Source organism: Trifolium pratense, linkage group LG6 (assembly GCF_020283565.1).
Source record: "Trifolium pratense cultivar HEN17-A07 linkage group LG6, ARS_RC_1.1, whole genome shotgun sequence".
NCBI classification, from domain to species: Eukaryota; Viridiplantae; Streptophyta; class Magnoliopsida; order Fabales; family Fabaceae; genus Trifolium; species Trifolium pratense.
In genome coordinates this window covers 40,515,129-40,529,418 of record NC_060064.1, presented here as the reverse complement: position 1 = coordinate 40,529,418, position 14,290 = coordinate 40,515,129, and the positions used below count along the sequence as shown (strand labels likewise).

Sequence of the window (14,290 nt, the reverse complement as noted above, 5' to 3'; positions counted from 1 at the left end):
TTCCATAGCATCCAATAAATGAATTAATTATATTACTCATGTGGGACTACAGCTTTGAACAGCAAGGCATTTTTTTTGTTGTATATATTGCAATTGTAAAACCAATAAGCAAACAGGAAAAAGAGTTTTGTTATTGTAAGATGTGGTTGCCATGCAATCATGATAGTGATAAATGTTGCCTTCTTATGTGGGTTGGAGGATTACTCTAAAGAATTTAAGTTATCAGCAACTTTATTGTCTTATATTCTCAATATATATAATTTCTTAGCTTTCATTGCACGAGAGTCGAATCCATCATTTTATCTTGAAAGACAATAAATTTGATGATGACCAATTCAAGATTGAGGTTGTCTATCTTTTGTTTTCTCCTTTTTCTTGATTTGTCCTAAAGGTTACTAATTATACATATGAGCGGGGACATAATTAATATTCTCAAGGGAAAAAAAGAAAATAAAAGATAAAAACAGGAAAAATTGGATAAACATGGGAGGAATAACTTCCCTCCAGTTAAATAATCGTTGAAAGTACTTATCTTAAACTCTTAGTAGCTCTATCTTGTTGGTGCTTCAACTTGTTTTTCCTTTTTTTGGACCACCAACTGAAATTGGTGATTCACGTTTCCCATCGGATTGACAATCTCTTCATTTTGAGTCATGTTAGTCCAATAACTACTCAGAAAATCCGTAGTTTGTTGGACCGCAATAGAAACCCTTAGAAGCCCTAAAACTTGCATGTTGTGAATAAAATTTGACAAATTAGATTCTACCACCACTATCCTGGTTTTCCAAAGGGATTGAGTCTGCTACCATATCCTCTTTTTTCATGCAACTATTCATAAAAAACTTCATTCTCAAACTTCATGACATCTCCAACAAGTCATGCCGCTCGAAGATGAGGTATCTTGAACACAAACTGCTTCAACAGAAATAAAACGAATATATTTCTCATGAGTTAAAACGTCTCCCAAGCATAGAAGTCATAGTATCTTTAGACCTTATATATCTCTTAGGTATTTTTTTTGACTTAGGTAATAGTTTTTTTTTTTAAGCAACTCAGGTAATAGTTAAATATAATAAAAATGGAAAAAAATTAAAATATTGTGTAGAAATTTAATTTAATTTTTTAAGATATTAAATACATTATATCACTTTTAACAAGTGTCCCAGGAACACTTATTAGCATTTTCCGTAAGTAAATTTAAAAAATGACAATACCAAAAAAATTTACAAAATGACTCACAAATAATTTTTATATCAATAATTTTAATAAAATATATTTACTTTAATTGATACAATTTATTAAGTTCGATATACAGTGCTAAATAGGTTAAGCTCCTACCTACCATTATCGATCTCTAACGATCATGCTTAAATCCTTTATAATATATATGGTGATATGGTGATTTGAAATAAATAAATAAATAAACAATTTATGACTTTATCTATGGGCATTTTAATCTAAACTGATGAATACTCGTCACATCAAGTTATTCCAAGTGAAATTGAGAGATATTAGACCATTTTGGATGCCTTTTAGCCAATAAACAACAAGAAATGACTCAGAGATGGAAGTTACTTGTTTCACAAGAAAATTTGAAGAATGTATGAAGCAACAGGGTTACATTGCGTCGGGGGCGTGATCCTTCACGCGTGGCGCAATAGTGAAGAATGTTGTAGTTGTTTTTATCTACCAATCACGCTCGGCGTGGTAGGATACCACGCGGGGCGTAAATGAGTCTTTTGAAGAATGGAATTTATCTGCTCATCACGCGCTGCGTGAGGCTCTTTCACGCGCGGCGTGATTAAGAAGGAAAGACTACGTCGGGGGCATGACTACGTCGGGGGAAACCCTGGATTTATCTGTGTGTCACGCGCGGCGTGGACGGTTATCACGCGCGGCGTAGTGTGTTGCTGATAGACCATGCGCGGTATGATGGATTTGGCGTGCGGCGTGGTCCTGATTCTTATATAAGGAATTCTCATTTTCTGGGCAGAGGTTCGAACTTTTTTGGAGCAGATTTCAGTTACAAGCTTGAGAGTTGAGTATTGCTGCAAGATCCTTCGTTTACGAAGAGAAGATTGATCAGTTGTGAAGCTATCTAACACCATGGAAAGAATTTCAAGGGAGTTGGAGCTGAAGATTGTTCAATCAACCATGGGAAACTAATTCCCTCTTGAGGTTGGATCTAGATTAGGAGTTAAATCATGTAATTCTGCTGTAATCTTCCATTGATGTAATGAATTTCTCTTGATTAGTGTTATACTGTACAATGAATTCTATGCTTAATGCATGCTTTCCAACTTTTGATCACTAGTTAAATCATGTAATTTTGTTGTAATCTTCCATTAATGTAATGAATTTCTCTTGATTAGTGTTATACAATGAATTCTATGCTTAATGCTTTCCAACTTTTGATCATTGTTGAATTGATGCTAGATTTTGATTTGTATGAGAATATGAATTAAAATCCAATCCGAATTCATTGTGCACTCGTTGATTCCTTTGAGAATTTGAATGAACTAGTGTAATTACGGATTAACAAGCTTTACTGACTCCTTTACCTATAGTTTCAACCAAGAGATTGAGAAACTATAGGCAAAGGATAGGATAAATCATTCAAGAGATTGAGGTTTTATCACAATGTTAATCCAATTGTAACACTTGAGAAATTCATCGCATTATGGTTGATTTACATGCGGTTTCCATGGTTTAACGACTTTTCCAAGATCCGGCCTCGTTTCTAAAATTGAATTCCGAAAAACGTTATACAAATTGATATCTCAAAGATCTTCCCCCAATTATGTTTTATAGTTTTCAAATGTGTGTAGATATAGTTGCGTTGATCGATTGCTAAACAATCATCGTGGACACGATATCTTAAATACTAATTGCGATAATTTGTTCGATTGCAAATTATTCATCATAAACTAAAAGAAAGTAAGATTTGAACTTCAAAGGTTTGGTCTGGTAGCAAAAAAGATGGGCTTTAAATTTAAAAGGTCGCGAATTTGAGCTCCATTAGTGTCATTGAAGGAAGGTATATGTAACCCTTTGTAAATACTTTTTGAGTCCTAAGATCTTCATTGTCTTGAACTGGGGCACCATCTACTCAGCCTAATTTTTTTCCCCATTTTCACCATCAATATTCCGCCCACTGAATCGTCTAATTTGGTTTTGGATCAATTCTGGCATCAAGTGATTGCGGCCCCCTCCCGATCGCAGTTGCGGAAAATCGAACCGTAATTTTCTCTACCAATGAACTAACTACCGATTGGTAACCTAAATTTTATTTTATATATAAAAAAAAAAGCAAGATCTGATGAAAATATATTTAATGTATAGTTGACTTTCTCATGCAATATTGCAAAGTCATCTCAGGACTCCTCTGACAGGAGGCATGGGATGGGCCTTCAATAATCTCAAAATTGTAATCCATTACTTCTTTGAAAATAGCAGTGTTAGGTTGTTAGAATAAATTAACAGAAAATTAACTTACGTTGTTATATGTAATTTTATTTGAAGGATAGATTTGTTATTCATATTATTTTTAAAAATTTAAACTTCAGAAAAAATGTATTTCTGTTAAAAAAATAAAGTATCTAAGATTTTTATTTTAGAAAAAAATTGGATTTTTCCATTTCTATTGAACAAATAAAAAAAAAAGAATAATTTTTTGTCAGATTTTACTTGTTTTGCAGCCATGGACGGAGTTAAGGTCCAGGAAGTCTGGACAGTTATCCGGGTTCTGACAAACATTTTGGTATTTTTAGGGGTTAATTTAGGACAAAACTGAGATTTTTAGAGTTTAGTTTATGGCAAAATTGAGTTTTTTTTCTCTTTTCAAAACTGAGATTTCTAAGGTTAATTCATGACAAAACTGATATTTTTTGTTGAACCATTTATATATTATTATGTCACATGTGAAATTTTGTCAATTTGAAAATTTTTGAGAAACATATTTGTTTAATACCGCTACTACTTTAGCCCTATGAGATCTATGATCCTAAGGTGATTTTATACTACTTTAGCCCTCTGAGATCTATGATCCTAAGGACTAAGGTGATTTTATATAAAAATATATACATTACTTTTAGTTTGCCTGCTAATCTCTCAAAAATCCAAATTATATCTCCATCAAATATTCTATTTATTTTTACTGCTTTTCTTTCTAATCTCTATATAGGATTTTACTTTATTTATTCTCCGTCTTTGTGAAGCAATACTAATTTTATTACGACTATATTCTCATGCACTTATAAGACTATCAATATTTTTGGGCACAAGTTAGCAAGATACTTTTTATTTTGGTTTACAATCGAGCTAAAAGATCAAACTCAAGACCTCTAACATGCTACCTAAACTCTTTACCACTAGATCAAACTTAATGACTTGTTAGAAAGATACTTTTTTTGTGGTTTACAATCGAGCTAAAAGATCAAACTCATGACCTCTAACATGCTACCTAAACTTTTTACCACTAGATCAAACTTAATGACTTGTTAGAAAGATACTTTTTTTGTGGCTTACAATCGAGCTAAGACCTCTAACATGCTACCTAAACTCTTTACCACTAGATCAAACTTAATGACTTGTTAGAAAGATACTTTTTTTGTGGCTTTCGCCACCAGTTTAATCTGGCTTGGAGGTCAATTCTGACATCAAGTGGTTACAGCCCCTCCCAATCGTAGTTGCAAGAGATCGAACCGTGGTCCTCCCTACCAAGTTCAGCGTCAATCAGCACTAAACCAACTTAGCAATATACTTTATAATATAGTTAAAAAGATGAGGAGAAGAGGAACATTCATAAAATTTCTAAGAGAGTTGAATAAGAAAAGTTAACGGCAAGTAGAGTTTGGTTGGATTTGCCCCCTGATGTGTTTAGATCAACAAAAGAAAATTTGCTAACTTGAATGAGTTCTAATTCTGACGAATCAATTTTATCCAACCGAGCCTATATGCAATCCATATTGGACTGCATTTGAGGCCAAAGAACCTAAGAGGCCCTATCTGATCTGCCCAATTCAATATTTTGTGTTCGGATTATTCAATTTCGGACGTGCCGCGGTGCTTGTCCAACCTTAAGAAAAACTATATGATTGTGATCTTAATAGGCACTATAAACCAGGGGTGCACAAATTTCAGGTTAGGTCCAGTTACATGTGACTTGAACACGACCTTAACATTAGGTCGAGCCAAGAGTAGTAGAAATACTGACTTACAAATTAATCAACGGTTTGCATCCTATAATGGTGCATTAATTAAAGAGTGCAATATATCATCAAAATAAAAGAGAAACACTTGCATTTTTTGTTTTTGTTTTGTGAATTGTGAACAACAATGAATGAAGTTGAAGTGTGTGCAACTTCTTACTTGAAGCTGAAGACGAAGTGAGTGACGATGAGTGAACGAATGACAAGCTTTTTCTGTCTTTATTCTTAAAATAATGGCGAAAGTTGGAACCGTAAAATTAAAAAGTGCGAGAGTCTTGTTTGACTGTTGTGAGCTTGAGAAAGTAAAGACTGGATAATTATTATATGACACTATATATAATACTACAAATACAATGTTGTCTTCAAACATACGAGGGACAAATAACCCGAGAGTTAATCCAAACACGTTATTTATTTCAATTTGTCCCTATCCTCTCTTAATTATGTCTATGCTTCCTTTTTTTTTTTTTTTTTACAAAAGAGGGCCAAAACCCCAATCCATGCTTCCTTTTTACAAAAGAGGTCTAAACTCTTTTTTTTTTTTAAAAATAAAACTTGATATTCGACCCTAGGACCATTTATCCTCTTAAATCGATTAATCCTCTTATATCTCAATTTATCAAAAAATATCTTTGCAAAATTAAAATATCTTCCGATATAAATCTAATAATAAAATAAAATTCAATACAATTTTTTTAGTTTGAATAATCCAGATGTGGCGAAAAAACCATATAAAATTAATCACATAAATTGGCGGTAACAAATCTTTGCATAAGTTTTAACACTTTCCACATCACTAGTTTTGAAACTTGAAATAAAATAAAACCGAAAATGATCACAACATTGAAAAATCATTCATCATCAACCATCCATGCTTTCTTTAATTTTATCATCATCAAATCAAATAAAAAAATAAAAAAATTGACCAAATACAAACAAATAGTAGAAGAAGAAAAAAAGAAAGAAAGCAATAAGAAATTGGCACTTGGTTGAGACTAAAACAGCTTCAAACACCAACACTCAACTCACAACACTAGTAGCAGTACACTACAATGTTTCTTTCTTCTTCTAATTCTTCTTCTTTCACTTAAAAAAAAGAACACCACGCGCGACAACACAAATACTCACGCGCCACCGATTCTAATGGGTTGCACTGCTTCCAAGCTAGAAAATGAAGACACCGTACGACGATGCAAAGACCGTCGCCGTCTCATGAAAGAAGCCGTCTACGCGCGTCATCATCTTGCCGCCGCACACTCCGATTACTGCCGTTCTCTCCGCCTCACCGGCACCGCTCTTTCCACATTCGCCTCCGGTGAACCTCTCTCTGTCTCCGATAACACCCCCGCCGTATTCATCAACCATAAAACAACCACCACTCCCACCACCACAACAACAACCTTCCACCACCCACCACAACAACAACCACCGCCACCTTCTTTCTTCCACCGTCCTCCACCACCACAACCATTTCAACCTTCACCTTCTCCGACCATAACATCCTCTAAACTCCCACACATACTCTCTTCTTCATCAATCCCCTCAAACAACCAAAACCACCACCCTCGCCGCCGTAAACAACCGCCACCAAAACTACCTCACATTCTCTCCGATTCAAGTCCTTCTTCAACTCCACGTAGCAATGCTTCCAACAATTTCGCTTCCAATTTCTTCCCTACAGCACATTCTACATACTCTTCAACCCCTTCTCAAACTTCCTCAGTTTGGAACTGGGAAAATTTCTACCCTCCTCCTCCACCACCACCTGGTTCCGATTACTTCGATCGAGAACATGAACATGAACAAGAACATGAAAATGAACATGAACATGAACATGAAGATTCTACTTCACAATTCTCTTTCAAGTCAAGAAACAGTGAAGTTTCTTATTCCCGACAACAACCTCAACGGCAACAAAACCAACAACAACAACCTCAACAGAAACAACAAACATATCAGCAACAACGTTATGTTAATCCTACAGCACATGAAGTTGAAGGATTTGATTCTGAGAGATCCGAATATGATTATTTCAATGGGAAATTAGCAACTGTTCAGAAGAATCATCATCAGCAGCAGCATCATTTGGAGGAACACACTGAGACTGAGAGAGAAGAAGTTGAGTGTAGTGAATGGGGAGATCATTACAGTACAACAACATCATCTGAGGATGATGATCATGAGGATGATGATCATGATGATGGAGTTGATGGTGATGTTGAGTCAAGGTCTGAGATTGGGACTAGGTCGAATTTCGGGTCATCGTCTGCGGCAGCTAAAGGGTATGTGGCCGCGGTTGGGAAATCGGACGACGTGGCATCGTCATCTTCGACAGGTGAAGGACTGATGGAGATGAAGATGGTGGTGAGGCATAGAGATTTGAAGGAAATTGTTGATTCTATTAAGGAGAATTTTGATAAAGCTGCTGTTGCTGGAGATCAGGTTTCTGAGATGCTTGAGATTAGTAAAGCTCAGCTTGATCGAAGTTTCAGACAATTGAGGAGTGAGTAGTAGTAATCTTCAACTTCATTCATTTTCTTAATCTTATTTACTCTCAATTTTTGCTTTAAATTGGATAATTTTGATTTATTTTTTTAGTATTATGTAGAAGAATTTTATTAGGATTTTAGTTTTTTCAGACATTTTGCATCTAATGTGTTTTTGGGTCAGATAAAAATAATTACTTTTGGTGTTTTAAGCTACCAAACAGGGCACTGGAGATTATGGGCATGTTTGGATTGAGTTGAATTTGACAATTTGATTTTTGATTGCAGAAACTGTGTATCACTCTAATAGCTTATTGAGCAGCCTGAGCTCAACTTGGACCTCAAAACCACCATTGGCAGTTAGGTACCGGCTTGACACCGGTTCGTTGGATGAACCGGGTGGTGGTCTGAAGAGTCTTTGCTCCAGCTTGGAACGCCTTTTGGCTTGGGAGAAGAAGCTCTATGAGGAAGTCAAGGTAAATTTTTTCCTTCTCAATTTCTAGACATTTTTTTTTGTATGAATCCTCTGAGGCCCTGGTAATCCGGAGTTCAGCCCAGGAACCCTCAATTTCTAGACATTTTTTGTTAGTCTGATTTTGATTTTTGAAGAACATTAGTGTTCTACACTCTTTAGAAAATTAATTTCTATTATTATAATTTTTGAGACAATAAAAGGTGAAGGAAATGAAAATGAAATGAGTGAGGCTATGGCTATGGCTATGCCACTATGCAGTGAGTGTAGTTTGTGATGGTAGCGTAAGATAACCGCAGTATTTGACTGTTTATTTAGTGTGAAAATGATCTTCTTCTCCTCCCCCCTTTTTTCTTCCCATGTGAATTGACTAAAATAGCCCCTGATGTTGGGCTGGGACCAACCGACCAACTTTTTTTATTCTGATTTTTAAATTTTTTTAATAATGCTAGATATGTATAAAACTTAATGTCTTTTCACATCTACACAACTTTCATCATTTCATTATTGTTAGATCCACCTCCTTCTTGTCTCTATACCTACACTCAAATTCCCTCCTTTTCTAAATAGTAATTATTGTTGTAGATTATGCACAAGGGATTCAGAAAGTTACTAAATATTAGTATCAATTTATAGAAAAGTATAAGTTCATTTGACTATACTATTTTCTTATTCATTTTGGTTCAAATAGCAATAGACTAGGATAAGACTGAAAACAATAATATAACCAACTGCCGAGTACATGAACTTTCAGCCTTATTTTGCTCATATAAATCTCAAAGCAGTTTTTTTTGTTGTTGGTGTTAACCTTCCGGTTCCTAGGGGAAGGAGGCCCTAGTAATCCGGAGTTCGGCCGCGAGATAAGTAAAGCCTACCAAGAAATTGCTCCACCCAGGAATCGAACTTGGGTTCTCCCGAATGATCCTTCCTAGAGCAATTTTTAGTTAGGCAAAGTTTCATATAAGCAGTCAAATCATTCTTGAACTTGTATTACCCATTTACCCTACAAGGTTATGCAAATCCAAAGCATTATAAAATTGTATTATGTCAAATAAAGATTTGAGTGGCCATGAGATGAGATAATATCCTGATTTCAATGTTTGTGCTCGTCTTAATTAGAATCACTGTTGTAATTTGAAATGAGTGAAGCTAAATGATAGTTAAAGCAGTGATAACATAGTTGTTAGTATAAATTATGACTTCTTGCTTGTGTTAATTTGATTTATTTGATAATGATAATTTATTGTGTGAAATGATTGAATACCATCATCTTGAAACTGGCTTTTGTTGACTTCAAGTGGGGAGAACAATGACAAAGCAATTAACTGATTAGCACTTGTCCAATTTCTTCAAAAATTTCCCATATATGATTGGTTGTTCAATATAAATTGGGTCTTATAATAGTTTGTTGGTGAAATGCAAATTATTTCTCTTGTATATATGGTTAGAGTTTCCTAAAAAGCATGTTGCTTTGGGACATACCACACTAAAAGACAAAACGGTTGCCTAGGATATTGATTACAAATGCTTGAAGTCACATAAATATTGTTCTGTTGCTTTTTTATTTTTTATTTTATAGCTAAAAGCCGAAAACGATATGGATTGGGTACCAGGTATACTAACACATTCTACAAATTGTTGTTTAACATAGACTAGAGAAGGTGTGAAGATTGAACATGAAAAGAAATTGTCAGCACTACAGAGTCAGGAATACAAAGGAGACGATGAAGCGAAGATATTCAAAACCAAGTCAGCGATAAATAGGTTGCAGTCCCTAATTGTTGTTACATCACAGGCTGTGTCTACCACCTCGACCGCCATTATTGGCCTTAGAGACTCTGATCTTGTTCCTCAGCTTGTTGAGCTCTGTCATGGGTACGTATGCCTCTTGTGCAATTGCTTTACTATTAAAGTTCTTGTATTATAGGATTAGCGCCCTGTTTGGATACACAATTTAATCAAGTGCTTACTTATGTATAAGCTATTTCTATATCACAAGATAAAACAAAATCAAACCGTTTTCATATAAGCTATAAGTTATTTTCGTAAGCTATCCTGGAGATCTTGTGGAAATAAGCTAGAAACAACTTATGGACATGTCATAAGCTGTTTCCATAAGTTCTCTCAAATAGTCTCACAAGTGCCTATGTCAGTAGATAAGCTCTAATAAGTCAATCCAAACAAACCCCTAGGCATATGAGAGTCCACTAAAAAACTGCCCTTACTACAACTTTAAATGAATGAACCTTAATAGATTCATGGGTCCCCCCAAAATTTTCTGTCTATTTGATCTTGTTATGTCCCTTTATGAATTAAATATGATTTTGATACTTCATGATCAAATACACATTGAATTTGTGCAGCTGCCATTATTTAGATCATGCTTTTGTTTGCTTCTTAGTATATTTATTCCCGAATTTGTACAAAAGATGGTGGAATATGAGGATTTTGAGATGTAACAAGTAACAATCCCTTTGGAAAATCTTTTAAGTCTTTAACTCCACCTTACATGGTATTTTTAACATCATGAAAGTGGTATGTAAAAATTAAAATTATAGTTACTAGTAACAAAGAAATAGGAATATAAACAAAACAAAAGAAAAAGACATCCTTACTATTGAAGTAGTATGGCGCATTGAGTGGGAGAGTAGATTGGGAGAAATTCTCATTCTCAAGAGCGAGGACTTAAATTTATTGTAATATTTAATCTATACCTATATATAAAGGGCATACATAGTTTTTGTGTAGTACTTTCCTCCAATTAGACAATTGTATTTACAATTTTATCCTTTTTATAATATTATTTAAATTTTTAATTAAAAAACCAGTTAAGTCCATTGCAATAGGAACAATATTTGGCACTATATAGGGGGCTTTATTAGCTAAAATTATTTGATTGTGGTATATGCCAAAAAATTAATAACCATGTGCGATAAAATAGATATACAATTAAGCGCAATAGAAAAGCGGATAGACAGACACGCTAGTGCATGTCTTTCCGCTAGTATATTATATAAAGGTTGATCATTTTTTTAAAAAACTTTTTTCCCCTCACTTATCTCATTTGAAAGAAAATTTTGTGTGGTAGTTGAAAACATTATGACTTACCACTCTCATATTCTACCTGCCTCATAAGCAATGTAATGGGGCATGTGCCTCTAGGTACCAAACTGTCCAACTGTTTCCTTCCTTTTATAATAAAATCTTGGGCCACCACTGCACCTGTCAAAATCTTATTTTGTTTCCTTTGTCTCCATTTGAACAAAAATAAATTTATTCATTGGTTAGGTGTGTTAATTAAAGTAACTACGGTACAAAACACTCATTCGCTGTTTCTAAACTATTTGCATTTTGCCTGGTTTCTGCTATAAATTGAATAAAATACATGGATTATTGTTACTGTTATTTATCTGTTTATGATGGAGCATTTTGCTTGCTGTTATGTGATAAAATTAGCGAATTTTGGTTTTTGTCACAATGTAGAATGATGTACATGTGGAGATCAATGCATCAGTACCATGAAGTCCAAAGCAACATAGTGCAGCAAGTCCGTGGCCTGGTGAACAGATCAGGAGGTGATTCAACTTCGGAACTGCACAGGCAAGCAACTCGTGACCTTGAATCAGCTGTCTCGGCTTGGCATTCAAGTTTTTGTCGCCTTATAAAATTTCAACGGGACTTTATTCTCTCCTTGCACGGTTGGTTTAAGCTTAGCCTTATTCCGGTTGATAACGATAACATCAACAACAGAATGGAACACTCTGATGCGTACATGTTTTTTGATGACTGGAAGCTTGCACTTGACCGTGTCCCCGACACAGTTGCATCTGAAGCTATCAAAAGCTTTATCAATGTTGTCCATGTCATATCTTCCAAACAAGCTGAAGAACTCAAAATAAAGAAGCGAACTGAGAATGCTTCCAAGGAACTCGAGAGAAAGGCTTCGTCTGTACGGAATATAGAAAGAAAGTTTTACAGCTCGTATTCTATGGTAGGGATTAGCCTTCCTGACACAGCGCCTGATAACGGACAAGGCTTGGATGCGCGCGATCCACTTGCTGAGAAAAAATTGGAACTAGCAACATGTCAAAGGCGCGTTGAAGACGAAATGATGAAGCATTCGAAAGCTGTAGAGGTAACAAGAGCAATGACACTCAACAATCTACAAACAGGCTTGCCTGGAGTCTTCCAGGCGTTGACCAGTTTTTCTTCGCTGTTCACTGAGGCTCTTGACTCGGTCTGTACTTGTTCGTATAGCATCAAGTAGGTATAATATAATTTTATTTGTTATTATGCATGGGATCAAAGTTCTTTATAAGGGCTGGGAATTTTTTGGCGGCAAGCTCTTATTGCTCGTACTATTTCGAGTTATTATATTTTGAAATGTAAATATGAAGAATTTTGTGGCTCTCCACTTATTTTGTTGGGAAAGGGAATTTTCTTATTGTACAGGAAAATTTCTTGGTTTATTGTATAAGAGGATCGCAAATTTCAATATATCAATAATTAAAATTTAATATTTAGTTAAACAAGATTGCCATATTTCATTGTTTAATAGGTTGTTATGATGATAGTTATAGTTCTATTATATGTGCACTAAATAGTTTAGGATGTTATATATACACTTTATGCTAAATGGTAAATTGGTAGAGTCAGATGAGTCTGTATCTGTGAGAAATTTTCACAAACATCCATTTTCTGTTATTTTCACTTACTGAAAAAAGAATATATTGTGCTATAATTGAGGGTGACAGCTAATGTGGTCACAAATGGATGGACTATAGAGCAAGTCACATAAGTTATAATTCAAAGTGGAAAGTTTCCACATAGCACATGGCATGTGAAAGATTTGATATATATATGTAGGCAAGTTGTAAAGTATTTTTATTTTAGATACTGTTAACATTTATACAATTGGAAATGTGGTCCTCTATCACATCACATAGTCAATCTTCATCTGGAAACTGTCATCACTTACAAAATTAGATACAGATTTGGTGTTATCAATGCCTTATTTATAGCCACCAATTTTTGCTTCTTTTGTTTTTGTGACAAGTTGTATTTTATACCAGATTAAAGAGTTGAATTTAAAGTACTAACAGTTTCATAGTGAGCCGCGCCCGCGAGGACCGTGACCTTGCCTTGCTGCTGAACAGTGATTGGATGTTCGGAAAAAAGGAAGCAATATAATTTTCTCACCTTTGCTACAATGTGACTTCTCCGCCATGTATGTAAGAGCACCAAGATGAAGCGCCCTCTAGTGTGAACCCTCCCTCAATGGACGTCCATGTTTTTGTTGGCATCCGCGGTTATTTCCTCCAGACTCTGTCATCTTTATTTCAGCAGCCCCCTACCACTACAGAAACTATGTGTGAAGAGTTGGAGAAAATATTTTTTTTGAACAAGCGAGTTGGAGAAAATATTGAAACTGGATTACTTTTTTTAAGAAAAACTCATTGAATATACTAATCCTTGGATTGATCCAATGACTGATTTCGTTTTCTGCAACAAAGACAAACTTAGAGAAATTGATTGGGGAGGATTCACATACATTGAAGAGTAATATCTAATTAAAAATGGCAAAGAAAAACTTATTATACCAACGAGAGGTTGAGTCCAGCAAAAGAGGTTAGACTCTCAATATGACGAATTAAAATTTGAACTTCGGTTGAGTGATATATACTCACATTTTGTTTGTTCGACACGCCTCTAGTGGAGGAAATCTATGAAAAACAAAAAAGTTCGAATATCGCCACAATTTTTACCAAGCCTCAATCTTTAAGGTAGAGGATCCTTGGTTGGCAAGCTCCTTCACTCATCTTACCAAGACAAATGTGAAATAAAAGGTTTTGCGTAATGGGCCTTAGGCTTTGTATGGGTCAAGCTTATTTGTTAAATTAAAGTTGGGCATTTTCTTTTCGCGCTCTCCATATATTCTTGCGCACCCTCTAAATTTTTCAAAATATCTTGCTTGCTACTTAAGCTGCGTACTCAGTTTGCACATTAGATAGAGAACCTTGTAAATATGTGATAGTTTTTGTCACCCTTACCCTTTCCTCATCCATATGAAAATATTTTGAATGAAATGTGACTCTTCCTATATATGGATCTTCAGATACAAA

At 34.9% G+C, this 14,290-nt stretch overlaps 1 protein-coding gene across 1 annotated transcript; it reads left to right on the top strand.

Annotated features, from left to right (window-relative positions):
- Positions 1 to 6,049: 6,049 nt before the first annotated feature.
- On the top strand, positions 6,050 to 12,685 carry LOC123888204 (nitrate regulatory gene2 protein). The gene is made up of 4 exons (XM_045937174.1): positions 6,050 to 7,713; positions 7,985 to 8,172; positions 9,820 to 10,043; positions 11,652 to 12,685. The coding sequence occupies exons 1-4, from the start codon at positions 6,354 to 6,356 to the stop codon at positions 12,433 to 12,435; spliced, it is 2,556 nt and encodes an 851-aa protein (XP_045793130.1). The 5' UTR covers positions 6,050 to 6,353; the 3' UTR covers positions 12,436 to 12,685.
- Positions 12,686 to 14,290: the final 1,605 nt, after the last annotated feature.

Excerpts from the sequence above, each read along its gene's own strand:
- LOC123888204 (XM_045937174.1), top strand. The coding sequence starts at position 6,354 with ATGGGTTGCACTGCTTCCAAGCTAGAAAATGAAGACACCGTACGACGA. Across the intron at positions 7,714-7,984 it reads AAGTTTCAGACAATTGAGGA|AAACTGTGTATCACTCTAAT; the intron begins GTGAGTAGTAGT and ends TTTTGATTGCAG. Across the intron at positions 10,044-11,651 it reads CTTGTTGAGCTCTGTCATGG|AATGATGTACATGTGGAGAT; the intron begins GTACGTATGCCT and ends GTCACAATGTAG.